This window comes from Notechis scutatus, chromosome 7 (assembly GCF_049901735.1).
Source record: "Notechis scutatus isolate UNSWTSFEM ecotype Mainland chromosome 7, rNotScu1.2, whole genome shotgun sequence".
Lineage (NCBI taxonomy): Eukaryota > Metazoa > Chordata > Lepidosauria > Squamata > Elapidae > Notechis > Notechis scutatus.
Window position 1 is genome coordinate 17201619 of NC_142015.1, and position 27509 is coordinate 17229127.

General features: G+C 40.7%; 1 protein-coding gene across 4 annotated transcripts in view; it reads right to left on the reverse strand.

Annotated features, from left to right (window-relative positions):
* Positions 1 to 27509, reverse strand: part of KIRREL3 (kirre like nephrin family adhesion molecule 3) — a 726740-nt gene that overhangs the window by 36265 nt on the left and 662966 nt on the right. Inside the window, exons 11-15 of one of the 4 annotated variants that reach the window (XM_087970028.1) lie at positions 26168 to 26268; positions 24034 to 24232; positions 19779 to 19814; positions 18282 to 18329; positions 11318 to 11425 (exon numbers count right to left, since the gene is read on the reverse strand). In XM_087970028.1, coding sequence (XP_087826154.1) covers positions 11318 to 11425; positions 18282 to 18329; positions 19779 to 19814; positions 24034 to 24232; positions 26168 to 26268 — 492 coding nt within the window. The remainder of the gene's footprint in view (positions 1 to 11317; positions 11426 to 18281; positions 18330 to 19778; positions 19815 to 24033; positions 24233 to 26167; positions 26269 to 27509) is intronic. The other 3 variants (XM_087970024.1, XM_087970026.1, XM_087970027.1) reach the window with 3 other exon arrangements.

Below are 27509 nucleotides of genomic sequence, written 5' to 3' on the forward strand. Positions count from 1 at the left end.
TATTTTGGCATCCCCAATCTCCTGTTTGATTACAAAAGGAGGGAGGGAGGGAGATTTTTTAGAAAATCTAAATCCTCATCAGCATCTTTGCTTCAAAGCCTGCATAATGTAATAGTGCTTGGTGAGAAGGTTTGAAGCACTACAGAGACTGGGAGAAAAGAAGGCACTTTATAACCAAATTTGAAAGCTCGCTGGATAGGAGCAGATTTGAAGTCCCTGTAAATAATGCATGCTTTCAAGAGACAGGCTACAAATCATGTCTCGGGCTGGTTTCTGAATGACAGACTATTTTATGAGAGACAGTAACTCAAGAGTTCATCTGTGTGCTCCTCAGACTATATCCAAACATGATGAGGTTTGTGGGTGCCGAAAATCGGAGAGATGGCAGAGCAGTAAAATAAAAAGAAGGGTATGAACCAGGCCATACCATCATTGCTCAAAGACCTTGCACACTTAATTACAAAACAATTTTATAACCCCAGGTTTCTGTAATCTACAGGTAGATCTGGAAAAACCCAGTAAGTGTGACCAATGCTGTATTAGTATAAGGTGTTTTGGAGGGGGAAACCTCCCTCCACAATTAAAATATATCCTATACTTGGAATTATTGAGGAACCCTCAGAAAAAAACTGGATTAAGGTATTTTGTGGCTTCAATTCCACACAGTCAGGCATTTAGGATACAATGGCCTACAGATAAATTCTGCCTGGGAAAGCCAAGGGAAATCATCAAAACCATGAAAAAGCAAGAGTTAGAATATTTAGGACATGTGATGCAACACCTGGAAAAATATGGCATACTTCACTTAATCCTCCAGGGAAAGATTGAAGGCAAATGAGGTCCAGGGAGAAGAAGAACACTGTGCCTTCAAAATCTAAGGGGCCGGTTTGGACAAAACTCAACAGCACTTTTTCGTGTGGCTGTTGATAAAAAGAGGATCACCTACATGATCGCCAACGTCCGATGACGGATACGGCACAAGAAGAAGAAGACAGATCAGTTGCAAATTTAGCCAAACCGACTCTGAAGATTATCCGTGCTGAATGACTGGGTTCACATCTCAGACTAGCCTGGCATGTGGTTGCCTTCCTCAGAGTTGTGAGTTCCTCCAAACTGCTTCATACAAATTTGGTGGCACAATTTGAGGTGCAGAATTTCAGACTTGTATTTCAGCACCTTGCCAGGTCTCCTGCCCTCATTCCTACCCTTTATCCCCCTCCTTCCCACAAAAACAAGTGAACAACCACCAGTCGCCATTCTCTTTTGGTAGTTACTGCACCACCAAAGTGATTTCCTCTGGCCATGTAGAAGGCCAGAATCCTGAACTGGGTTCCTGACCTCTCAAAGATTCCAAATTCCTGATTTATGGCTTTGGGAATAGTATGAAGTCAGCCAAGTATGTTTATTGAACAACCACGTTTAAGCAAAACTGGGCTTAATATGTGAACTCATTCACTGTGAGAAACAGACGAAACATATCCTGTCCTACCTCTTGGTTCCCACTCAACTAACTGAGAGATAAACTAATGGTAAACATTATATCTCACTCATCTAACTTATTAATTTCCCTCCCCACATTGATATTCATTTCACCCAGAAGAGCTAACTGTTTTGCTCTTATCAAAAGACAGCAGAGGGAATGCTTGTTTAACAACGGATAAACAAACTTAGTAGGGGTGGGTGGGCTGTGTTAGTTAAAAAAGAAGCAAAATCAAGGTTACTAATACCTGAATTAACGTCTCTTGTCCTTGAGGCAATGGCTTCTTAATCAATAACCTGGTGCTATCAGGCAAATCAATATGCAATTTAGTAGCTTTCTTCTACCTTTCTCTTGATAATGCTTTTCCCCCCCTGAAGGCCATCCTTTCCCTATCACCCTCAGGCATCTTTTAGTAATGGGCTTACAAACATATCATGATAGACTTTTCCAGGCTTCACAGTGAAGAAAAAATATCTCCCCCCTTTCTTTGCTCTGCTCTTTCCATCCTGTTTTATTTTATTGGTTCTTCCTTTGTTCTGTCCAGGCCTGAGAGCCAAAGCCTCAACATTTAATCTCAATAAAAAGTCACTTATGGATTCATGGAGTCCTTCCTAGAGGATAATAGTCCTTAAACAACTTTTAGCTGGTAAAGCCATCCAGGAACAACAATAGATGTGTATTAAGGCCAGCAAAAGTATCCGACCCGGAGAATCTCTCTGATTATTATATACATATATTGCTTGTGATGAGTTTTGCATCTTCTTATTAAAACAAGAAGACATCTTCTGTTGATAGCAGCTCTACTACCCTGGACTTTCTTTAGCTTAGGTCAGGGGTGTCCAATCTTGGCAATTTTAAGACCTGTGGATTTCAACTCACAGAATTCCTCAGCTGCAATTGTGGGAGTTGAAGTCCGCAAGTCTTAAAAGTTGCCAAGTTTGGACACTTCTGGTTTAGGCAATACAATATTACATTTATTACATGACAAAGACCTGTATCTCCTTAGCTGGAACCTTTCCAGATTTCTATCCAGAAAAATGGATGTGGTCAGCAAGTAGATCAAAAGCTTCAAGATTGAAGGAGCTCTAAAAATCCTGATCACTTGATCAACTCTTCAAGTTCTGGGAAACCAAGAAAGCATTTTACAGTCATGAAATTAGACTGTGATTAGACGTGATTCAAAATGATGCTTCATTGTGCCTTGTGGGATACTCATCTGTACATTACTAAACCACCCATCTTTTCTTTTATGTCTTTCATTGTTCTCTCCTTCAGCTTAAAAAAAAATCTGCAAAATTAGCTGCTATTTTTCTACTGCATCTTCAAGATGATTCTGAATTTCTTTCAGCATTTTTGCAGGGTGCGGATTATGGCTTTGGTCATGCTTCTGAGCTTCTTGTTGCAAGGTAGCTGTATTGTAATTATCTTGCAGGTTTTTTTAATCCATCCCTTTTTTATCCGTTCCCAGAGGACTCTGCTTCCTTAACTGATAAAGTCCTGGAAGGAATGCCTTCCCAAGGTCTTCCTCTGGGGTTGAACTGAAGTTTGGGAAACCAAGAAGGCTATTGTTCTTGCGGAACAGGATTGCACCAAGAGAAGGCATTCAATATACCCATTGGTTGCAAGTGCTGTAATTAAACTGATTAAGAACCAGACTGAAGGTCAAAGTAGTGAAGATGTGAACACAAGTGATGCAATCAAAGCCTTACACTATTTTATATACATTGTGGAGTTCTGATTGCATGGTTCTGATTGCCATTTGACTTCTTGGAGAAATTTTAAATAATCTAAATGATTGCAGAAACAGAAAGGAAGGAAGGAAGGAAAGGAAGGAAGGAAGGAAGACGTAGCAACTTAGCATCATGTTAAAATCAGTTATACTACAAACTAGATTTTTCCCCTATAATTGGCAAGGTACCTCATGCAGAAAATGGATGGTCTAAATTTTCATTAGCACTAAAACAGCTATTCCAGAAAGTGACAAGCGTTTCTCATTTAACTGAAATGTGTCTGGTCCCTCCTGGTTTCTTCCAAGTTCTGGAATAAATTTGTTAATTTCATTAACAAAGCAGTTTCCCAAGTCTTCCCAAATGATTAATATATTGATGGCACTTTGGGGGATGCTCGGAATTTGATAACCCAGATTTTAATTTTATCAATTAATAAACTACGTTTGATTTTACATTCTTAACATGTTCGTTGTTTCTATTTTTTTACAGTCCTGGAGAAACAGTACACAAAAACTATTCTGTAAATGTAGAAGTGAGATCTGGCTCACAGAAGAAAGTAGCACAAGAATGCTCAAATTTTAGTCATTTAGAGTCTACTAGAATTGTCCAAGAAGTGGCCTACCAATTCTTTGAAAAAATTGACAGTATAGGTAGTCCTCAACAGATGACTGGTTGCTTAGTGACCATTCAAAGTTCCCACAGACCTACTTGGGGGGCACTTATGACCTAGATTGGAAGTTCTGATGGTCACTTCCTACACCCCTTCATGATCACATGACTACACTTAAGGTACTTGGTAACCAGGCCACACTTAATGGCAGTTTGCAGTTTCCCGTGTTCACATGACCGTGTTTTATCAGTGTGGCTAAAAACCAGCATTTACTTACAGTTTTCAGAAACCCGTGCCCAAAAATGAATCATTGGTTTGCTTAATGACTGTGGCATTTGTTTAATGGCTGCCATAACCATCACAAAAAAGATTGTAAAATTGGATCGGTCATGGTTTATCACTATCACAATGTCTAGTTTGATGAAAAGAAGGACTAGGGGCGACATGATAGCAGTGTTCCAATATCTCAGGGGCTGCCCCAAAGAAGAGGGAGTCAAGCTATCCTCCAAAGCACCTGAAGGCAGGACAAGAAGCAATGGGTGGAAACTAATCAAGGGGAGAAGCAACCTAGAACTAAGGAGAAATTTCCTGACAGTCAGAACTATTAATCAGTGGAACAACTTGCCTCCAGAAGTTGTGAATGCTCCAACACTGCAGAAGCTCTCACTGAGAAGAGATTGGGCAACCATTTGTCTGAAATGGAACAGGGTTTCCTGCTTGAGCAAGGGGTTGGACTAGAAGACCTCCAAGGTCCCTTCCAACTCTGTTATTCTACGAGTTACAATCATTACAGGCAGACTATTACATTCCTAACTTGAGAACTAGCTGTAATTTGGTTAAGTCTCTTATTCAGTCAGGTAGCGTCTGATTATCTTATTCAATTCAAAGGATGCTGCACAGAAGGTTTCCTTGTCTCCAAAGCATCATCATCGCTGAAGAGTAAATGCTTGTACATCATTTTCTCTGATGCTCAGAAAACATCTGTTGATCAGATAGGTGTCTGCTAGAAAGCTACCTGAACAAGCAGGAGAGGATCTTTTCTCCTGCACTTTGGAGAAGGGAACAGACAACATTTGAGCAAGTTCCCAAGAGGGAGATATGATGAGTGACAAGTGGCTGCACAATGGCAAATGCTCCATGCTTAGGTTGTTTTCCTCATCTTAGCGTTATCAAATCAAAACAACACACAGTTTTTCTTCTGTTGGAACTGGAGCCTTTTGAAGTGACAAGTAAACTTGAATTATGAAACAGAAAAACTTAAGTTGTCAACCTGAATTTTTTTCGCTGCAAAACAAACAAAGCCATCGACAGTGAAAAGTATGTTAATTGAATGGATTGAATTCTCTTGCCATATTGTAGATGGGAGGTGAGATATAAAGCATTGCTGTAGGTGGATAGAAATATGCTTACACCTTCCAACTTACATAAAAAGGAAAAGGAACGTGGGCAAGCTAGGTTCATTAGCTTATGAATTCACATGAACCTGATTAATGTTTAGGATTAACAAAATATCCCGAAGCGGTATCTGATTTAGTTTGCTTTGTGTTTTAATAAGAATTTATTGAAATTCATATTGTTCGTAATAAATGGGGCAGAAAGAATTTGATTCTTTTTTGAAAAAGGGAGCACGGGAAAACAAATCAGGCAGATGCTTGCATCTTATTTCTCTATTTCCAAGAATATTGATAGCATACTTGGGGGAGGGTGAAGAGGAAGGGTGAGTGGTAGAACATTAGGCCTTTTCTACAATTTCAAAATTGAGTAGGATAAACAGAAGCAATTTGATTGTGGGTTTCCTTCCCCAATGTCTGCTGGAGAGACTCTCTCATAACAAGGAGAAAGAGGTTTGTGAAAATTGGTTATTGAGGGGAAAAAAAAATCTGTCGTGTGGATTTCTGTTTCTTTAAATACCGTGGCTTGTAAAAAATCTTCATTTCTAATAAGTCAAAGTTTATTAGGGAAAGAATAAGCTTATCACAGCATAGCATTTCTTGGGTTTAGTTCTATTTGTTTCCCATATCTGCTGATTGAGTGCATGTATAATTTAATTTAGGTATGCCAGTGAAGGCATGCAAATTCTTGTTTGTAAAAAAAAAAAGGCAAAATAATGTTTTGGTTCAGAAATTTAATAAATCTGGGAAGAGCTTAGTTATGTTCAGACACAAAAGTGAAGGGAACAGGATAATGGCTTACTATAAGACTGTATTGGCTCCTACAGCCCCTTATTGTTATCCATGTTGGTTGGTGTGGTAGGAGCTGAAGTCCAAAACATTGGGAGAGCATCAGGTTATCTACATTGGGCTATGAGGTTGATTAGCAGGGCCTTCAGGGGTACTCAGAGTGTGAAGACCAGCCCATGGCATATTGTTGCCTGAGGTAAATATTACAAATGATGTGAAATGATGATGCTGGACAAAAAGCTGAATTGGTCTTCAATGCTTGTAATGAACCAGAGTTCTGCCAAAAATAGGGGACAGAGGCCAGGCTATGAGTCCTATAATTCCCTAACCTTTCACCATTTTCTCCCAGTGCTTAACCTCTGAGGTAATGATTTGAGTCCATCATACAAGAAGGCCAGCTCTTTTACACATACTGAATGTCAGATATGGTCCTATGCACCCTAGAATGCTATCTCTGAATTTGGTGAGATCCCCTAAAAGGACTCTTTTAAGTTCCTCTTGAAGACCCTCGTTCTTCTTCCAGGCCTTCTGTCTGTTGGTGTCCTTTTGCTTTGCTTTGGTTTTCCATTCTTCCCCTCAGTTATTACAAGGAGTATGTCATTCCATGCCCTTTTAATTTATCATCTGTTGTTTGTGTTTTTTAATGCTGATTTTCAATTTAGATTGGGAGTAGGAGTAGCAGTGGCAATAACAGGGATGGGGCTGATGAAAATTGTGATGGAGACTTATCTAAAACTATGTCTTTAATTGGGTGGAGACTAGAAGCAAGCCAAATCTTGCCTTACTTCCCTTCGGACAGCTGTTCTACTCAATATGGCCAAGCTGGAGACCGATGGAACAGGCTCAATGAACATGGCATCCATAACATAACTCTGATGTTAATTTAAATACGCAGTTTGCTCCTACGGTTGGCAGATAATAAATTTGTGACAGCACTGAAACAGCAGAAGTCTCCAGAGACCAGGGTCAACTATGCAGCCTCCTTCTCTTTCTCTTGCCTTGAATGAATCTGACTGCTATGATATGAATAATTGGGCTCTCCAGAGATTTTCACAATTGTGAGTTTGTGCAGTGCCTGTTAGGCTTACAGTACAAATCCCACCGCGTAGCGAGGTGGCTTTTCAGATGGCAAAAGATCAAAGCAACGTAGTGTCATTTTCTTATGCAACATGCATGCCTTCTGTTTTCCTTATTTTTAATTATGAATGTATTCCTAGACATGGGAAGGTCTCAGAAGAGATGAGATTTCTCAGCCAAAGTTTGCTTGTTTGTTTGTTTATATTTGTTTTGGAGATCCTTTTCCCCAGAGAAATCTACCAGGTCATTTCCGTTGGTAATTTGCAAATTCTACGTTTTTAGGTTAGTTTAGACTTTCAAAGGGCAGACCACTGATGCATATGAGTGGATTTTAAGGACTAATTCTTGCTTGCAGGATGATCTTGTTTTTATTACTGATGGCTGTGATGGTTTTGTGTGTGTTAGTAATTTTTTATAAGCCTAAAGAGATTGTCAAGACCCTTTGAGATTTCCTTTACAGCTGATAATACTGTATGTCTATGAAGAAGGAAGAAAAGCAAGCTTGATTTGGGAATTGGGATGAGATGAGAGCATGTACAGTAGATACCTGAAGCCTATAAATGTTACGCCGCTATTGCAGACTATACAACACTCCACCTGTGTCATTTTAAAACTGGTGTTTTGTTAACTGAAATGGGGAAGCCCCAAGATTTCGTGAGCCATCTTGGAGAGATTCTCATGTGCAAGCCAATTCTTTATTGCAATACATTTTATGTTAGCCTGCTCTTGAAAATTATTGATCAAACTATCCCAGATTTGAAATGCTATCAATTTCCATTGCAGAATTCAAAATGGTTGTCCAGCAAACCCCTAACCAATTATGACCCTATGACCTTTTGAAAGGCCTCCTGTTTCTTTTATCCATTGTCAGTCATTGTCAGCCATCATTAGAAATAAATGATGATGTAATCATTATAAATTAAATATTCAGCAAAAACACCCAACCCACCTGAATCCAACAATTAAGGGTTATATAGGACCTTTGCAGTAGTAGTAGAATAGACTAGAAGCATTTGAAATGTGGATTTACAGGCGGCTGTTATGTATAAGTTGGGCTGACAAAATCAGAAATGAGGAGGTGATAAGCCACCTGGGAAAGCCAAGGGAAATCATTAAAACCATAAAAAAGCAAAAGTTAGAGTATTTTGGACATGTGATGTGATACCCAGAAAAACATAGCATACTTCACTTAATCCTCTAAGGAAAGATTGAAGACGAACCAGGTCCAGGCAAGAGAAGAAGATCATGGCTTCCAAATCTAAGGGACTAGTTTGGACAAAACTCAATAGCCCTTTTTTGTGTGGCTGTTGATAAAAATAGGATCGCCAACATATCGTCTGATGACGGATATGGTAGAAGGAGAAGGAAAAAGAGAAGGAGAAGGAGAAGAAGAGGCATATGAGTGCAGATTTGGCAGTTTCTTCCTTATGCTGCTTTTCTGTCAAGAGGTCAACACTGATTTGAAGCATTCTGTACTCACAATGGATTGTCTTTTGCTACTTCGTTACCCCTGGTTTCATGATCAGCTTCAATGTTGTTATTGCTGGTAAGCAGAGGAGTTTATTAGATCCAGAAATTAGAATGCCATTAGCTGTCCACATGGCTCCAACTTCTAACTGACCACTTCTTCTCCACCCTGGCTTGCCCAGATCTAAACCTTACATTGTAGCGGACATCATCACATGCACAATGGATAGACTTGCAAAGAAACTCAACACCACCAGCTGGTTACTTCAAATGAGAAAAATGTAATGAGCCACATGTTCTCACTTTTTCCCCACCTATGAATCAGAAATGATGCAGTTTGTTCATAGCTATTGTTAAAGAAGAGGTGTGTGTGTGTGTGTAGAATATGCAAACTAGGCTGATTGTGTCTGACCACTGATGCTATAACAATGAATTGGCCTGTTTTCTATCGAGCAAGCCTGAGTGGCACATCACTGCTGAATGATTCCAGTGAAATTGAATTGGCCTTTTCTCAGGTTTTAGTTGTGCACCCATCCATCAAAAACAGTGCTTAACCAGAATGCAAGATTAATGACTGCCAGAGATTTAATTTGCTAATACCTGAAAGAGTCACTAATGGGGTTTGGGAGTGTGATGAAAGGTGAAGGAGGGGAAACTGAAGAAAACACGATTGTGGCTCTGAAAATCAGCCTTGTATGTAAGCTCAGCCATATATTAATAAGTTTGGGAGAAGCCAGAGTTCTTTGGTGTCACTATAAACTCTCTAAAAAGAGCTGCTTTTAGTTATTTATTCTCTGTTCTTAGCAACACAAACAAATATTTTGCAGTGCATTTTGTCTTTTAATTTCCTTAAAGTTAGAGAAAAGATTGGTTTTCTTTTTCTTTTTCTCAGCTTCCAAGAGAAGACACAACTACCATTCCACGGTTTGTTGCCTTTGGATTCACACAACCATCACTCTTGAACTTCTCCGTGTTTCTCTCCAATAAGGCAGCTCTTGTTCATTCAAAGGAATCTTTTATTTTGTTTTTAACATCTGTTTCTCCAGCTGGACTGAAAAGCCAACTGGAGCTTGACATGGGATTTAAATGCTTATTTCATTTAGAAGGACAATTGTCCCAAAACCTGCAATCTCCTAAAACAAAACATATTTTTTTCCCCAGGATGAGATAAATACTATGCATTTGTAAGGATTTAATGCACACTTCTGATTATATTCTCCGTGCTTCTGGACAAACAGAAATGCAAGGTGGATATTTAGGCAGGTCTGAGATGTTTATTAGTCTTTTTAGTTGGGAGAAAATCAGGACACCATACTTCAGGTATTGTGATTTTAATTTAAGGGTTATATTTTATTATGCATATCCCAAGGGTCTCTAATTCTGCATGTGCAATTATCTGCTGTGGGCTTGCCTGGGCAAAGTACGTAACGAAGTGTTTGGACAACATTCCCACTTTCTTTCTGCAAACCAGTTCCTGCTTAAAAAAATATTACTCTCCAAAATTGATGTAACCTTGGTTTATCTCAGCCAATTGTTTATTCAATATAAGGTAAAGGTAAATGTTCACCTCGAACACACATGCTAGTCGTTTCCAGCTTTAGGGGGTGGTGCTCATCTCCATTACAAAGCCAAAGAGCCAGCGCTGTCCGAAGACGTCTCCATGGTCATGTGGCCAGCATGACTAAAGGCCGAAGGTGCACGGAACGCTGTTACCTTCCCACCAAAGTGATCCCTATTTTTCTACATGCATTTTTTACATGCTTTCGAACTGCTAGGTTGGCAGAAGCTGGGACAAGTAACAGGAGCTCACTCTGTTGCATGGAACTAGGGATTCAAACCGCCAAACTGTTGACCTTTCTGATCGACAAGCTCAGAGTCTTAGTCACTGAGCCACCGCGTCCCTCTTACTTATTCAATATACCATGGTTTAGAAAAACACCATAGCTCATTGCCATCTTTGTCCAGCTTATGAGATAAACATGCATATCCTCTTTGCCTGCTCTTGTAGGCAGTGGAGAAGGTCTTCCCAACTTTCAGTCTGATACTTTAAGTGATGTGGGTAGAATCCATTTTCAGGTGAACAGGGCTGTTAATTGAGAAATGGAGACCTAAGGAATGTGCCCTTGTAACTCATAGTAGCCTGTGATAAGTTTTTAACAAAGTTTTTATCAAAACATCCCCATCCCCTGAATCTCGAGATGCAAATGCTTCTTAACAAATAACAGAGTTGGAAGGGGCCTGGGAGGTTTTCTAGTCCAACCCCCTGCTCAAGCAGGAAACTCTACAGTATTTTATGTCAGATAAATAGTTGTCCAATCTCTTCTTAAAAACCATCAGTGTTGGAGCATCCACAACTTCTGAAGGCAAGTTGTTCCAGTGGTTAATTGTTCTAACTTTCAGGAAATTCCTCCTTAGTTCTAGGTTGCTTCTCTCCTTGATTAGTTTCCATCATTGCTTCTTGTCCTGCCTTCAGGTGCTTTGGAGAATAGGTTGACCTACTCTTCTAACAAGACCATCATCAATCTCTGCAGATAACAGAAATGACTTAAGATCTATTCTGTTATTATTTGTATATGAATGAATCATTTCCCCTCCTTTCTGAAACGTATAAATAACTACAGGGCTGTGTTTAACACTATTCTTCTGGAAAGGACCCACTCCAATACACACTACTAAATGTATAAATACTGCAGTGAGTCTTGATTATTGGTTGTTGGGTTCTGCATGTGATTCCATAGTGACAGTCAATGAACTAAAAAGGAAAAGAACTTACTTCTCTGGGAGCGAGCACAGCAGAAAGCCACAATGGTGGCCATCAGGACTAAGAAAGCCACTCCAGCTCCAACGGCCACACCTATGATGACTGCCATGGGCACTGACTCTGGAAGAAACAAGAAAACAAATGAAGTGGAGAAGGAATCCTTCTGTTCCTTTTTCCTTGCTCCATGCTTACTACCAAGACCTCAATTATTTATTCTCAAGTCATTATTTATTCTCACATTTGCCCATATCATTAGTAAGACTAGTTCCTACTCAATGAAATGGACACAGGGTTAGAAATGCATGACAGACTATGATGGAGCGGGAATGAACATGTGGGTTTAGCTTATTTTGAGTCACTAACCCCTGGATCTCCTGTGTTGGTCAACTTTTGGCTGCCAAGTCTGGCTAGGATCCAATCCTTTTGGGCTGTTTACTTGAAATATTGAGACCTCTGTTGAGGACAGAGATAGTGGCTTTGATAGAAGTAAAATTAATATTGTGCACTTGGTTTGGGTTTCTGAGTGGTTGTAGACCAAGTATATTATTTATTGAAGGGTACAGGATAGGTTACTTTGTTATTTAAAGCTATTTTGCTTCAACCAGAAGAAAAGCTTTTGAAGTTTTTGAAATCCTTCTGTTGAATCATCTTTATGAGCATGGCTTGACTAAATTTATCCTTCCTAGTTCTGTTACTGATAGCAGCTTCTTCGAACTTCTATTTCATCTCACTCAATTTTAGACACATACTGTATAACAGTACTCTTCTCCGTGATTGCGATTTTGGAGAACATTGAAAGCATCCACTTCTACTTGTAAAGAAACATCTGATTACATCTGAATTTGAAGAAGCATTAAAAGCATCCCCTTCATGAATCAGTCCTGAGGATAGAGAACCTGCAAGATAAGGCTTGCTGGTCTTTATACACAGTGATTTAGGATGACATCTGAGGATGCCAACATAATTCTTGGTTCAAGCATGCCTCCAAACCATAGTTTGGTGGTTATGTTCCTGAATGGCTCTGTGTGTGCTGTCTACTTCGTGAAATGATTATTTGTGTATTTATTTATTTTGTTTATAGTGACCACAGAGATAGACCTTCTCCAGAAGGAAGCTAACTCAACACTTCCTACCATGCTGTCACAAAATGACTCAATGTATGGGATAAAAATCTCATGGGTGAATTTTTGAAAAGTTAAATACAATTTTTTTAAAAATCCTTGGTTAGTTCTTGCTTAGCTTCTGCTTTGTAACGGATTATGATTGAACGGTACTTTGGGCTGAGGACATGCTGTCTAAATTAATTGTTGCTTGTCAAAAATGATTCTGAGGAAGTGGGAGTGAAATATAGGAACATGGAATAAAACTAGCAGCTGTCAAAAATTCAACTTTTCTGTCATTTTACGTCTTTTCCATCTCCTTCAATAATCCAGCCAGTGTTTAGATTTCAGAGCCCATATGGAGAGTCCCTGCACCCCCATACAAATGATTGCAAGTTATATTTGTGAAAGGTTGATGAAGAAATGGTATGTGATGTGAAAGGAAGGGAAAAAGCTTTTCCATCCTTTGGCTGCAGGAGAATCTACCAAAATAGACTTACACTCCTGGGGGATAAATAATATATTGCTATTTCTTCACCTGGTATTACCGTCTCCATCTCAAGACCAGCCCTACCATTATGTAAAGTGGTAGGTATTGAGGAACAGTAATGTCAAGCTTTGGCTGAACCCCGAGTCATTCTGTTTGGCTCTTTGTTTGAAGACTTCATTCTTGGTCTGGGGACATTTCTACTTCTCTTGAGTTCATAAAGCAGCAGTAGAAAATGGTATTCTCCCACCAGGATAATAAGAAGGGAAGATTTAACAAGTGATCCTGTTAGCTTCCGTTGCCAGAATAGGGAGGGAAAAAACATATTTGGGCCAGTAAAATATAGCAATGGCAGTAACATTTAAACTTATATACTACTTTACAGTGCATTACAGCCTTCTCTAAGAGTTTTACCAAGTCAGCCTATTGCCCCCAACAATTTGGATCCTCATTTTACCCACCTCGGAAGGATGGAAGGCTCGGTCAACTTTGAGCCTGGTGAGATTTTAACTGCCAAATTGCAGGCAGCCAGCAGTCAGCAGAAGTAGCCTGCAGTACTGCACTCTAACCACTGAGCCACCGTGGTTCAAGATATCTTAGCATAACCTTAATCCCAAACTATACATGGGAAGAAGGAAACAAATATCCGGGAAAGAAAAAGATCCACTGATCAGGAGAAGAATTCAAGGGAGTATTATGTTCACATTTTTTTTTCAAACTTGTTATCTGGTGACTGATATGATATGGAGAACCAGACATCTCCAGCTTTTCAGCACAAACTTAAATGTCCAGCCTGAAATGTGACAGATTAAAAAAAACCTGTGATATTTAGTTCTACAAAAGACTGCATGTTTTCAAGTCTCCACACAGATTCACTTGTCATTTGAAAGAAGTGGACAATTCACAAGAAAAAACATCAAAAATTGTGAAATTTAGTTTGTTGAAAGATAAAGTGGATAATTCACAAGAAAAGCATATCAGACTCATGAACCAGCTGTAACAAGGAGACTTGGTGTCTATGGAGATTCTTAGTCATCCAGGTCATAGTTGTCCCAAATGTGCTTTTTCAAGAGGCAACTGGACTTTCTGGTTTTTCTTTGAAGACTTTTCACTTCTCATCCAAGCTTCTTCGCTCTTCAAAGAAAAACCAGAAAGTCCAGTTGCCTCTTGAAAAAGCACCTTTGGGATATGAAAACCTGGTCTTGTTCATTCATTGTTGGGTGACTTTAAGTTTACACAGCTCAATGCATTAGTCTTAGCGTTGTCCTTGAAGATGCTAGAAATGTCAGTTAGCGTAAACTATTGCAGTTCACATTTGGGTAGACAAACAGTAAATATTGGTGGGAACACCTGACAACTTCATTGATTTTCCATAGGATTGCAGATATATTAAAGAAACGGTTTGGTGTATTGCTGTGATTTTGGCTTGCTTTCATGTCACCCATAATGTGTAAGATTAAACTGTCTCTCAGGTCAGGTCTTGCCTAGTTTTGATTCTGGCCACATTCATTTACCGGATTTGGAAATCATCACAGTTGCTTGTGGGGTTTGAAGAATAATTCCAGACGGAATATGGAAGAACCGGGAGATAGCTTTAGGGAACACAGAAACTCTCCACAGTGCAAAGGGAATTTGTTAAAGCCGAATGAATCAGTGGAAAATTTTTCCTCTTATACATGAACCTTCTTTGCTTTTATAGCAGGTGTGTTCTCGGAGGTGATGCCCTACTGATTAGGAAAGCGTGGTGGCGTAAGATTTTCATTATGTAGGCCTCATCAAGATATCAAATCAAGTTTGAAATTCTATGAGCCAGTCAAGTTAATTTTTGAGCCTGACAGGCAGTCTGAATACAGATAGTCCTTGAGTTACAATTTGTACCAGAACTCCTGTCATTAAGTGATTTGCTTTGTTTGTTTAAGTGAATAATGTGGTCATTAAAGCAAATCTGGCTTCTCTCATTGGCGTTGTTTGTCAGAAGTCTCCTGGGAAGGTTGTTTCAGATACATGTTGACTGCCAAGCACTCACATTTTAATCAGGAATACAGGCAGGGGTGGGATTCGTCCAGTTTGGACCGGTTTGGGAGAACCCCTTGTTCCGATGATCAGCCGGCTCAAACTGGTTCACTCCGACGAGCATGTGGGCCCTCCCGCCCGCCGGCCCCTGCTCTTTCCTGTGCTTTAATGTCCTTTCGTTAGAGCACAGCTGATTTGCGGGGCAGAGCGTTTTCCCATGCCTCAGCTGTTTTCTTCAGCTGCAGTTGAAGGGAAGTATTAGCTTTTCATACATGCGGATCACGCATGCGGAGCATGCGTTTGGCGTATGCGCACGCATGCGCAATGCACACACTCACCAAACCGGGTTGTTATACCAGTTGAATCGCACCCCTGAATATAGGTAGTCCTCGACTTACAAGCACAATGGAGGCTCAAATTTCTGTCGTTAAGGGAGACGGTTAAGTGAGTTTCCCCCCCCCATTTTATGACCTTTCTTGCCTCAGTTGTTAAGTGAATCACTGCAACTGTTAGAGTTAGTAACAGGGTTTTTAACAGAATCTGACTGCCCCCCATTGGCTTTGCTTGTCCGAAGGTTGCAAAAGCGAAACTGCGATTGTCATAAATACAAGTCAGTTGCCAAGCAGCCGAATTTTGATCACATCCCCATGGGGAAGCGGTAATGGCCGTAAGTGTGAAAAATGCCCGTAACTCACTTTTTTCAGGAATGTCATAACTTCGGACACTAAATTAACTGTTGTAAGTCGAGGACTTCCTGTACTGCAATAGTCGTAAGTGCACGGGCTGTTCATAAATTGTTTTTTTTTTTCCAGCCCTGCCGTACCTTCAGATGGTGATGCATTATCTGTTTTCCTTTACAGTGGAAAATATACGTCTCTTTTTCTTTCCAGGGTGAGAAAGTGATTGTGGTTATTTCAGATCTGTGACAGCAACCATTGTTATTTAAAATGCCCTCTGCTTGCAGGTGTCTCAGCAAACAATGGAGACACCAGGAGATGCCATCTGGCACTTTCCCCGTCTCTGTCTGAACTGCTGTTAGGGATCTACGATAGGTGAGAGGGAGCCTGTTCAGTCTTAACGGCACAATTCATGCTTCTGCTTTTCATCCCTTTCCCACGCTTTTGTGTGTCTGATCGGGGAATGATTAGAGGTGTGGTTTCACGACAAAAGGACAATATCAAGGGCATGGGGCTTTATATGCGTTTCCATTCTTTTGTGTACCTGCAAATAGCTATTTGCTGCTATCTGGATTAGAAGGATGATGGGTTGGGTTTTTTTTTTTCACCTTTCTTTTTATTTGTGTATTTTGTGTGTTGGAAAGGTTGTCCAAAGATTTAGGGTAACATTTTCAAGGCTGTCGGATAAATCAGGTGTTGTCTTTCTAAGGCTAGAGTGAAACAGCATCAGCCTCGGAGGGGTAAAACTGAGAGTGGGCCTTATAGCTTCTACCAACCTGCATCCCTACCAACCTGACTTTTTCTGTGCTCTTTAATCTATATTGGTGGTTCTCTTTTCTTCAATACAGACCTTTAAATGCCTTTAGTGAAAAGCTTCTCTTCTTTCTTTTAGCTGTTTCTAGTCCAGTGTTTTTCAAGCGTGGAAACTTGAAGAGGCATGGAGTTCAAGTCCCAGAATTCTGGGAGTTGAAGTCCATCTTCAAGCTTCCATGCTTGAGAAAGATTACTCTAGCTCAGGGGTTCTCAACCTTCTCTTTACCATGGCCCCCCTTTAAATACCTTTTGTGGCCACGGATAATGGCCACGGACCTGCAAGACTTAAGATTTAAATCGTAGCATTTCTTGAAATCTCCGTGGACCCCCTGTGATGAAATCACAGGCCCCCCAGAGGTCTGCAGACCACAGATTGAGAACCACTGATCTATATGTTTTTGTCCATTGCTATTGATATGCTTATTGTTTGTCTATTTTGTGTGTGTGTGTGTTTGTGTGTGTGGACTCTAGCTCCCATATTCTGAAAAGTGCAGATTACAATGCGCTTGTAGCTTCAGCTTTTTCCAATATAATCCAACAGATCTGAGGCTGGTTTGCGTATCCAAGAATTCTGATAGTTCTTTTTTTGTTGTTGTTGGTTTGTTTGCATTTTTCTTTTTCTGCCAATGTTCAAGATCTTGATCCATCTCTTGGTCCCAGTTCCATTACTGAGGGCCAGATTGCCTGCAGAATTAATTTGGGACCCACTCCTGCAGATTTTCAGAAAAGTTTTGCAGCTGCTTCTTCTGGCCTTGACTTAAATGGATTTTGTTGAACTGTTCTTTTACCTGTTTGAGATTGCTTTCCGGGATGGGTTGTTTTAACTTCTCCTCGTTCTTACTGTTACCGTTATTCTTATTTTTATAGTGCTTTTATAGCTACAAATTTATGATTATAAGCCACCTTGGGAAAATTTTTGTCCTTAAAAGAGGTCTAGAAATATTTCAAGTATATCAAATGAATAAATGACAGTGATGGTCCCTGTGGGCAGAAAGAGGAAAAAAATAATAAGATGGCATCCACAACTGTGTGATTAAAGCCCTGCTCCTCCCCTTTCAATGTACAATGCATGTGTGTGTCATCCCTCTAAGGTCAACCAAATTCGAAAACCAAAGACATGCAAGCTAATACTACTTATATTATAAAGTTTAACACAGGTAGTCCTCAACTTATGATCACCATTTGGAACAGCATTTCCATTGCTAAGCGAGGTGGCTGTGACATGAGTTGTGCTTGCTTTTATGGCCTTTTTGCCATGGTTGCTAAGCAAATTGCTGAACGAATCACAGGTCTTTAAGTGAATCTGACTTCTCCAATGACTTTTGCTTATTGGAAACCAGCCGGGAAGGAGGGATTACAAAAGGGACCCTGGGATATTGCAACCGTTGTAAATACACACTAGTTGTCAAGCACCTGGGTTTTGATCACATGACTGTAAGGATGCTGGGATGGCCACAGTGGGACACTGGCTGTATGTCACTTTTTTTCAGTGCTGTTTAGAGGTGGTATTCAGCAGGTTCTGACCAGTTCTGGAGAATCAGTAGCGGACATTTTGAGTAGTTCAGAGAACCGGCAAATGCCGCCTCTGACTGGAGATTTTATAGTATCCTTCCCCTGCCATGCCCATCAAGCCACGCCCACAGAACGGGTAGTAAAAAAAATGGAATCCCACCACTGGTGCTGTTGTAGCTTTGAATGGCCACTCAGTGAAGAGTTGTAAGTCAAGGACTACCTGTATATCAAATATTATAGTAACAGAATCTTGCAAGTCTTAATGCACCTTCCCCCACCCTCCCTTTTTCTGTATGAGAAGCAGGGAGGGTCATGATTTGAGATGCTTTCTCAAATCGCATTCCTGTCCCAGACTCGTATTTCTTTTATCTCACCATTGTCTTGGTTGCGGTTCTTCCTCCTGTTCCTCAAGGTTATTCCTTCTGCCCATCACACATAAGAAAAGAGCAGGGCTTGGATTACATGGCTGAAGAAGCCATCTTGCCATTTTAGTCTCCTCCCACCACCAACACCGCCATCTCCACCATCATGAATGACCTTGACAATCATGCAGCTTTAAAGTCATGCACGGCGACTTAATTTTGGAAGCCCCCTACAACGATCCTCCAGGTTCTTAATTGGGATAATCTTGGTTTTCCCTGACAGCCTGATGGATGAGGGAGATGAGGTTGAAGGGGAGAGAGTGAAATGCCAAAAGAACACAGCAATGGCCACCTGCTTTAAATTGCGAGCCTTACTCTGTCTGCTAATGACCCATGGCAGATCAGGCCCAAAGGAATGTGAATTTAGGAGAAGCATTTTTCCTGTTCTTGAGTGGTGTGGTGGCCTAGAGATGGAGCTCTCGCCTCATAATCAGGAGGCTGTGAGTTCGATCCTAGGTAGAGGCAGATATTTCTCTCTCTGGGCACATTGAGAATATATCTGCTGAAAAAAAACACCTCCACACTGGTGACAGGAAGGGCATCCGGCCCAGACTCCACCCCGCAAGCACTTATGGGGATTGTTAAAAGAGGATGATGATGATGATTTTTCCTGTTCTTAACCATTTTGGAATGTAGGTGGAACAGGAAAGATGCAGGCAGCCAAGGTTTCAGAGTAACACGCAGGCTGATCCAGAGGTAAGTGAGAAGCTCCTATGAAGGGAAGATAAGGTCTTAATAACAAATGCAAACATGGAGAGAAGATGGTTTGTGATGGGGCTCATGCAAAGGAAATAGCCCAGAGCAGAGCAGGATGATGGGATGGGAAGAAGCTTGCAAAAAGCAGTTTTCAGAAACATGGTAAACTTAAGTCAGCAAAATAATTCCTGCATTGGAACGATCATCTCTGTTTCCCCAAAGTATCTAACCATGGTTAATTCCTTGGATTCCCACAAGCTTGGCAAAAACATTAAGTAAAGTCTCTGGGAGACAATTGCTGTTAATTTAGCGAAGAAGGGAGGTATAGGCTATACCTGAAATTGAATTTTGTTTGTGGTCGTTTTGACATGCCAGCAGCATTCATTTTAGAGATGAGGTTCAATCAGTGGGACATGGCTTAAAGAACATGTTAATAGGCCATTCATGGGGCGTTTTCCAGCTCTGGGTCTAAGGATAAGCAAGATATCCTCTTCTTTGTGCTCATCATCTCGGTAGTCATCGTGTGAATTTTAGCCCTATCCCATTTGGAAAAGTGGGAGGACTTGTAGGAAGGGGAGAACTTTAAAGAACCCGAGGATTCTGAAGGCTAACCAACCCCTTCCAACAATGGTTCCTCTCTCAGGCATCCTTTTACCTCCTGTTAATGGATATGGCATTACTGTTTCATTGGGGTTAGCTTGGGAGATGGGGGGAGTTCAATTCAAAGAGTCACCTTCACTCATAATTCCATACCTGTTTCCATACCAGCTCCTGACTTCATTTCCGTACCTGTTTGAAAATAAAGCAAGTGTCTACAGCCAACGCCCAACTGCAACGTCAGTCAGTTATTGCTTTTGCCAGGGTTGACTTTTATAGAGTAAGACAAGGGTCTTTCAAACTTGGCAACTTTAAGACTTGTGGACTTCAACGCCCAGAATTCCTGAGCTAACATGACTGGAGGAGGAATTCTGGGCGTTGAAGTCCACAAGTCTTAAAGCTGTCAAGTTTGAAGACCCCCTGGAGTAAGAGAATCCCGTGGAGGTTTTGCCCATCACTTCCGAAGGCAGCTTCAGGGTCTATGCCCCACTGGTTGCAAGAGTTAGGGGGTTCCAAAATGCAGAGGTGCCTCTGGACATTGAGCAACACCCGATGGAGTGTCCATCATATTTCAAAATATACTTGGAGGAAATTGCTTAGTGGGGCCTAATTTACTACCCTCTTATCCCTGCACATGGGGTCTCTTTGCAAGACTGCTTATTTCTGTGAAGAAAGAAAGAAAAAGAAAGGAAGGAAAGGAAAGAAGGAAGGAAGGAGAAAAAGAAAGGAAAGGAAAGGAAGGAAGAGGAAGGAAGGAAAGAAAAGGAAGGAAGATAGGAAAAAAGGAAGAAAGGAAGGAAAGAAAAGAAAAGAAAAGAAAAGAAAAGAAAAGAAAAGAAAAGAAAGCCTTGCTTGTGGAAACCTATTTTCTTAGGAAACGAATTTAGCTGAATGGTGGGCAAAGTATTTTAGCTTTCCATCTGCAGAATGTTTTAAAATCCAGGGGAACATTCAAACATTCAGCACTGAACTTATAGGCAAAAGGGTTATAGTCCTGGGACCGTTGTATGTATGATTAGATTGGCAGTTGGAAAAGCAATTGTTGGAAACGTTATTCCCTCTCCTATAGGCTCAGCCATTATAAATCAACCGGCAGCTTTTCAACCTACATCAAAATGAGGCTGCTATTTTTGGCAGAGCTGTCTGCTTCCCAAGACTGCTGGGCAGTCAGCAGTCACCTGTTTTTTTTATGAGCTCTGCAGAACTGTAGTCCATCTCAAATGATCTTTAATTACATTTATCTGTATTATGAACAACTGAACAACTCCTTGCAAGTACTTTATTGGGATCCACTTTCTTAGCACTGCAAATAGCATCTGCTTGCCCGGGGAAGGCAGGCAACAGGAAAACAATCTGCTAACTTTATTTGCACTGGACTGAAACCAAGGCTGACTTTAAGTCCATTTAATTTCAGCTTAATCTGAAAGGTAGCCTTGCCTTTAAGTGAGAACTTAATGAGAACAGTCCAAATGCCCACTCTAACTTTTAAGAGGAAGTGATGGAACTGGAGACCCTACAGAAATGGTATAGGGCATTTATATATATCAATTAATATATATCAATGAAATGGTATAGGGCATTTATATATCCTGCTTGAACAAGAGGTTGGACTAGAAGACTTCCAAGATCCCTTCCAACTGTCTTGTCCTGCCCTGCCCTATTCCTAGTCTTAATCCTATTCCTAGTCTTAATCCTATTCCTATTTCTAGTCTTAATCCTATCCCTATCTTTACCCCTACCCCTATCCCTATTCTATGTTGGTTAAAAGGGAACCTTTAAAATTATAATCATGTTTCAATCAAGAGCATTTCCTTTTAAAATTTTTAGAATTTAGAACAAGAGTTGTAAGGGACCTTAGAGGTCTTCTAGTCCAACCCCCTGCTCAGGCAGAAAACCCTATGTTGTAGAGTTTGCAACTTCTGGAGGATAGTTGTTCCACTGGTTAATTGATCTAACTGTCAGGAAATTCCTTCTTAGTTCTAGGTTGCTTTTCTCCTTGATTAATTTCCATTTTATGTGACTAAACAGGAAATATAGCCCACCCTGTAAGTAGGTTTCATGAATTACTGTTGATTTCAACAAATGACTAAATCAGATTTGCTATATACAGTGTTATATTGCTGAGCCTATAATCCCAGGATGGATCACTAGACCAAAAATGAAATGGGAAGGGGAAATTTGCAATTAAAATTTGCAGAAACAGTGACTGGGTACTCATGAAAATCTAAAATAGATAACAGGGCAGACCATTTTCTCCAAACCATTATTTACAAGTCAAAATCTGAAGAAAGCTCATCATATCTGTAATATATAATCCCCAAAGAAATTATGGTATTCAAACTCCTTTCTATGATTCTAGCGCTAATGCAGAAGATCAATATAAAGGTAAGGAGGTCTAAATGGTATATCCAGAGGTGGTATTCAGCAGGTTCTGACCAGTTCTGGAGAACTGGTAGCAGAAATTTTGAGTAGTTAGGAGAACTGGCAAATATCACTTCTGACTGGAGATTTTACAGTACCCTTCTCCTGCCACACCCACCAAGCCACGCCCACAGAACTGGTAGTAAAAAAAAATTGAATCCCACCACTGGGTATATCCCATTTCCCTCTTTCCCTTCCAGTATAAAATGGCTTCTCTTCTGCATGCTTGTGCTATATTAGTTCAAGCTTATTTTCCCCAACAAGTTTTGTAATTTTCCCGCCTGCCCTAATTGGTTATCTTCTCATGCCTTTTAGCTTAAGATTGTTATCTCTCCCTTTTAGAATATCTATCATTATTCCAGACAATTGCTTTAGTCTGGCAAGATTAATGCCTGGCCCAAAGAACCAAGAGTGACATGCTGAGTTACTTATGGTAGATCCTTTATTGTTGTTCGCCTACAGACAGAATCTTGCCAGACTAAAGCAATTATCTGCCGTCACTATAGACATAATCTTTGATTGTTGGGGTGGATTCGACCTTGCTCTTTTCTTGCCTGCCAGACATTCCCTCTGTCTCTTTGCCCTCTGGGAAAGAGCTCTTCTCTCCTGGGACTCCAGGCTACATTTTACTATAGCTTTGCTAATAAACCCTATAAACTTTTACTTCGTGGTGTTTCTACTGCTTTTGAATCCACATCCACATTTTAGTGTGGCAAGATAGGAACTCCATTCTTAACTTCTACTTAACACAACTTCAACTCTTTCGATGTTCCCTTCTCAAAGTTTTCTGTCTGGGAACAGAACTAGATCGTTTTGTAGGTCAACTAGTTGCATCATCCCATTTTTTCCTACTGTGTTTACAGTGACACAAACACAAAGTCCTAATGGGATGAGCTAGAACTTTCTGAACTCATCTGTCTGTATTCAGATTCTGAAGAAACCTTTCTTCTCACTTGGTGCAATTTTGTTCTGCAGGCATGTCACTGAAACATATAGCTTTGCTTAAAACAATTTAGTCTGAATTCAATTTATATGTAAATCATGTTAGTGCACCATAAGGACAAAAAGTTAAAAGCCACCACTGAGTTTCAGTGCTTGGTCAGGGTTTGTATTTTCTACAGGAGGCAAGGCAGAACAGAAAGAAATGGGTGAGCCAAAGAGCAAATAATTAAAGCCCTTATCGTCATCTAATTAAATTTACATATTAAATGAGATGGGAAAGAAGAAATGACCACAAACAAGGGCAGAAGCATGTCATATTTTGTCAATGCTCCAAAGATCAGCAATAAGTCCAAGTGCAACATAATTTTCTCTCTATATGTAAGAGAAGATATTCCCTATATCTGATTGGCTACAGACATTAATTCCATGATTTCCTTTGAATCAATCGAAGATTGTTTGATCAAAACAAAATGAAAATCTCAACAAAGTAATGATCTCATTAGAGAAATTTGAAGAAATACAAGTTATGAATTGTGCAATATATAGATTAACTCTTTGTTCGGTGCATCTAGGAATTCTAAGTAGTCTCAAACTTGGTTAATGCTCAGCAGGAATAGGTTTGATTTAGGATAAGCAGGAAGTAATGAATCAATTTACACTTTCATATCATCATTAAATAATACAGGCACAAGCTAAGGTTTTTCCTTTCATTGCTCTTAATCAGATTATTGTTCCGCTAGATCAGAGTCAGACTTTGGACATTCTTTGTCACGTTTTCCTAAGCTGAAGAGACTTTGCCAGCCTTTGAAACTGCTGCTCCATCCTCTTTGGTTCTTTGCGAATGCCTGTACTGCTATAAACATGGCCTTTTAACATTTCTCCCACTAGGAAGCCAGGCCCCCAGGTATGCCAAAACCTTGTGTTTTTCATTTCATCCTATTTTAATCCTGCCTCTCTCACGTTCAGTGGGAAAGCCTTCTCTCCATTCCACCCAGGGGTCTCCCAGACTCCCTTTCTGGTTTCAAAATACCGCGGAAGCAATCCCCACCTTGTTCTTTTAAACGTATGATCTCGGTGTCCGAACCAAAACTGTTCCAGGCTGTGCAGTTGTAGATGGTCTGGAAGTCCGCCCGCACGATGTTGCTGATGGTTAAGGTAGAGATGACGCCTTCATCGGTGCTGACAGTTTCTACTGTGTATCGGCCCGAAGTTCCAGACTCCAAGACGTTTTCCTTCCACGACCAGGCCTGCAGATTAAAGCGAATTATAATTCCTCATGCTTTTTTTAGTTACCGTTCTGACCGAGGCTTCCTGAGACGGTAACAATCACACGCTGTTCCCAAAACCCTTTTTGTTTTATTTCAACGGCTGTGAATTATATGCATTCACAGCCTGTCATGAGTCCCAAACAGTCCAACAGAAGTCTGCCACAGTCTTTCAGGAGAAGGCTGATAAGCACCCATCTTTATCTCCCTTGAAATGCTGCCAACGACTAAATTGCCAATTAGCTGTACAAGGCCAAACGGAGCACAAAGTCAACAATTGAGCCCAAAAGCTATGTTGCTAAGTGAGGCAGCTTTTGCCCCCATTTTACGACCTTGTTTGCCACCATTGTTAGATGAATCACTGCGGTTGTTACGTTGGTAACACGGTTGTTAAGAGAATCTAGCACCGGGAAGAGCCGCGGTGGTGCAGTGGTTAGAGTGCAGTACTGCAGGCTACTTCTGCTGACTGCCGGCTGCTTACTATTTGGCAGATTTAATCTCACCAGGCTCAAGGTTGACTCAGCCTTCCATCATTCCGAGGAGGGTAAAATGAGGACCCAAATTGTGGGGGCAACATGCTGACTCTGTAAAACTGCTTAGAGAGAGCTGTAAAAGCACTGTGAAGCAGTATATAAGTCTAACGACTGTTGCTATTGCTACTTGTCAGAAGCTGCAAGAGGGGATCACGTGACCCAGGAACCCTGCAACCTTCAAAAATACACACCAGTTGCCAAGAATTTTGATCACATGGCCATGAGGATACTGCAGTGGTCATAAGTGTTGGTCATGTCACTTTTTCTAGTGGAGTTATAACTTTGAACCCTAAATGAACTGATGTAAGTCAAGAACCACCTGTTTATTTACTATTTCTTGACATCCATGAATAGGGGACATCAGAAAAGTAAAAATCTTATATACTATCTTAACTTTATCCAAGTCAGCCTATTTCTTCATGAAAGGACACATCGGAGGGTTCACCCTCCCCTTATCGCTTCTTCTAAATGAGGTTTGCTGGGTGGCAACAGGAGAAACACCTTCTCAGGGGTGGCTCTTCGGCTACAGTCAATCTGATTTTTCCTTTTTCAATCTTCCGGCCAAAAAAATATAGTTCTGTTTTGAATTGGTATATACTGCTTGATTTGCTGTGTTATTCCCTCTTTCTCCCTCTGTTGCTTAAACTCTGGAAATATTTATTTAACCCTAGGATATCGATCTATTATCATGAATGATTGATAATATGAGCTGTGGTAGCACAGTGTTTAGAGTACAGTACTGCAGGCTACTTCTGCTGACTTCCGGCTGCCTGCAATTTGGCTATTCGAATCACCAGGCTGAAGGTTGACTCAGCCTTCCATCTTTCCAAGTTCGGTAAATTGAGGACTCAGATTGTTGGGGACAATGTGATGACTCTTTAAATCGCTTAGAGAGGGCTGGAAAGCACTGTAAAGTGGTATATAAGTCTAAGTGCTATTGCTATTTGCCTAGTAAGAGCACGATACAAATGAGAAAAAACGTAACCCCATTGCCTATTCATCACCCAGGCCATGGAAAAACTACAACAGAGGCCCTCAAAATGTTTGGGAAATACAGAGATATGTTCTGACATTTTCACAAAATACTACCCAGATGGGTGAGTGGGTGGGTAGGTGGGTAGTCATGGCTGGCAAGATGGGTGAGATAAGGATGTTGAAAATGCTCCTAATGTTCTTCTCTTTAATATATGAGGTGGTGACGCAGTGGTTAGAGTGCAGTACTGCAGGCTACTTCTGCTGACTGCCAGCTGCCTGCAGTTCAAATCTCACCTGACTCTGTAAAACCACTTAGAGAGGGCTGTAAAGCACTGTGAAGCGATATATAAGTCTAAGTGCTATTGCTATTGGTATGCCCAGTGTCATTCACACGCGGTCCCAAACTCACGATTCGGTCTGGTGGAGGCGTGCTGCGGATGAAGCATTTAATCTGGCCTTTTTCTCCATGGAGAGCATGCTGGGTCTGTGTGCTGGAGATGATAGGAGGTCCTGGGAAGGAAGGAGAGAGAAAGTGGTGATGAAAGAGTGCTTACAGATAGTCCTCGACTTACAACCTTTCATTCAGAGACCAAAGTCACATTGGGACTGAAAGTCCTGACTTACAGCTGCTCCTCACACTTATGACTTTTGAAAGTCCTGACTTACAGCTGCTCCTCACACTTATGACTTTTGAAAATCCTGACTTACAGCTGCTCCTCACACTTATGACTTTTGAAAAAAAAACCTGACTTACAGCTGGTCCTCGCATTTATGACTTTTTAAAAAAGCCAACTTACAGCTGGTTCTCGCACTTATGACTTTTGTAGGGCAACTAGCTGGTCATATTTAGAACATCATCCCATTTCTCCACTGTGCTTATGGTGACACAAAATACAAAATGGTAATGGGATGAACTTGGAATTTCTGAACTCATTCATCTGGGCGTGTTTATCCTCCACAGGGTCATGTGATCAAAATTTGGGGGATTGGCAACCGGCATATATTTACGATGGTTGCTGCATCCTGGGGTTATGTTGATGTCCATTTGCAATTTACCCAGGCAGCTTCTGACAAGCAAAGCCAATGGGGCAAGCTGGATTCGCTTAACAACTGTGGCAATAATCTCTTAAAATTAGGTATGACTCACTTAACTAATGCCTTGCTTAGTAACAGAAATTATGTTTCCAGCTGTGGTCATAAGTTAAAGGACTGCTTGTTGTTTGATTTATTCTTTTCTTTTCCTGACCAATGCAAAAATGGTGGTTCTTTTTTAGTTCACAATTTCATTTGAATGTGTGCCATGCCAGGCAACTGAAGCTTAACCTGTCAATGCTTCCTGCCAATTATTTGTTTTATTCTTGGGTTGAACTTGAAGCAGTGTGGCAAAATTGGGATTCTAATTTAGGGAACGTCACGGAAGGCAAGGCTCTTCTCGTCTTTTAAATCTGCTGAAAGGCTGGAATAGATGCAGTGACCAGCAGAGGGCACTACAGCACAACACACACACACAAAAAAACCCTCCTTCCATCTTCTGTCTAATCAGCAGGGCAGTCTAACAGGGGCAAAACCAAAGGGGGCCGTCGGATTCTTAATAAGAAGCATTAGCAATCAAAATGGAAAAAGCAAAGAGAGGATTAGGTAAGGGGTGTATCTCCATAAATGCACTCTTGGTGCTTAACTCCATTCCCTAATCAGTGATGACTGGAGTAATTTTAGTGTTCCCATGTAGCAACGTTCAGCTAATGTCATGA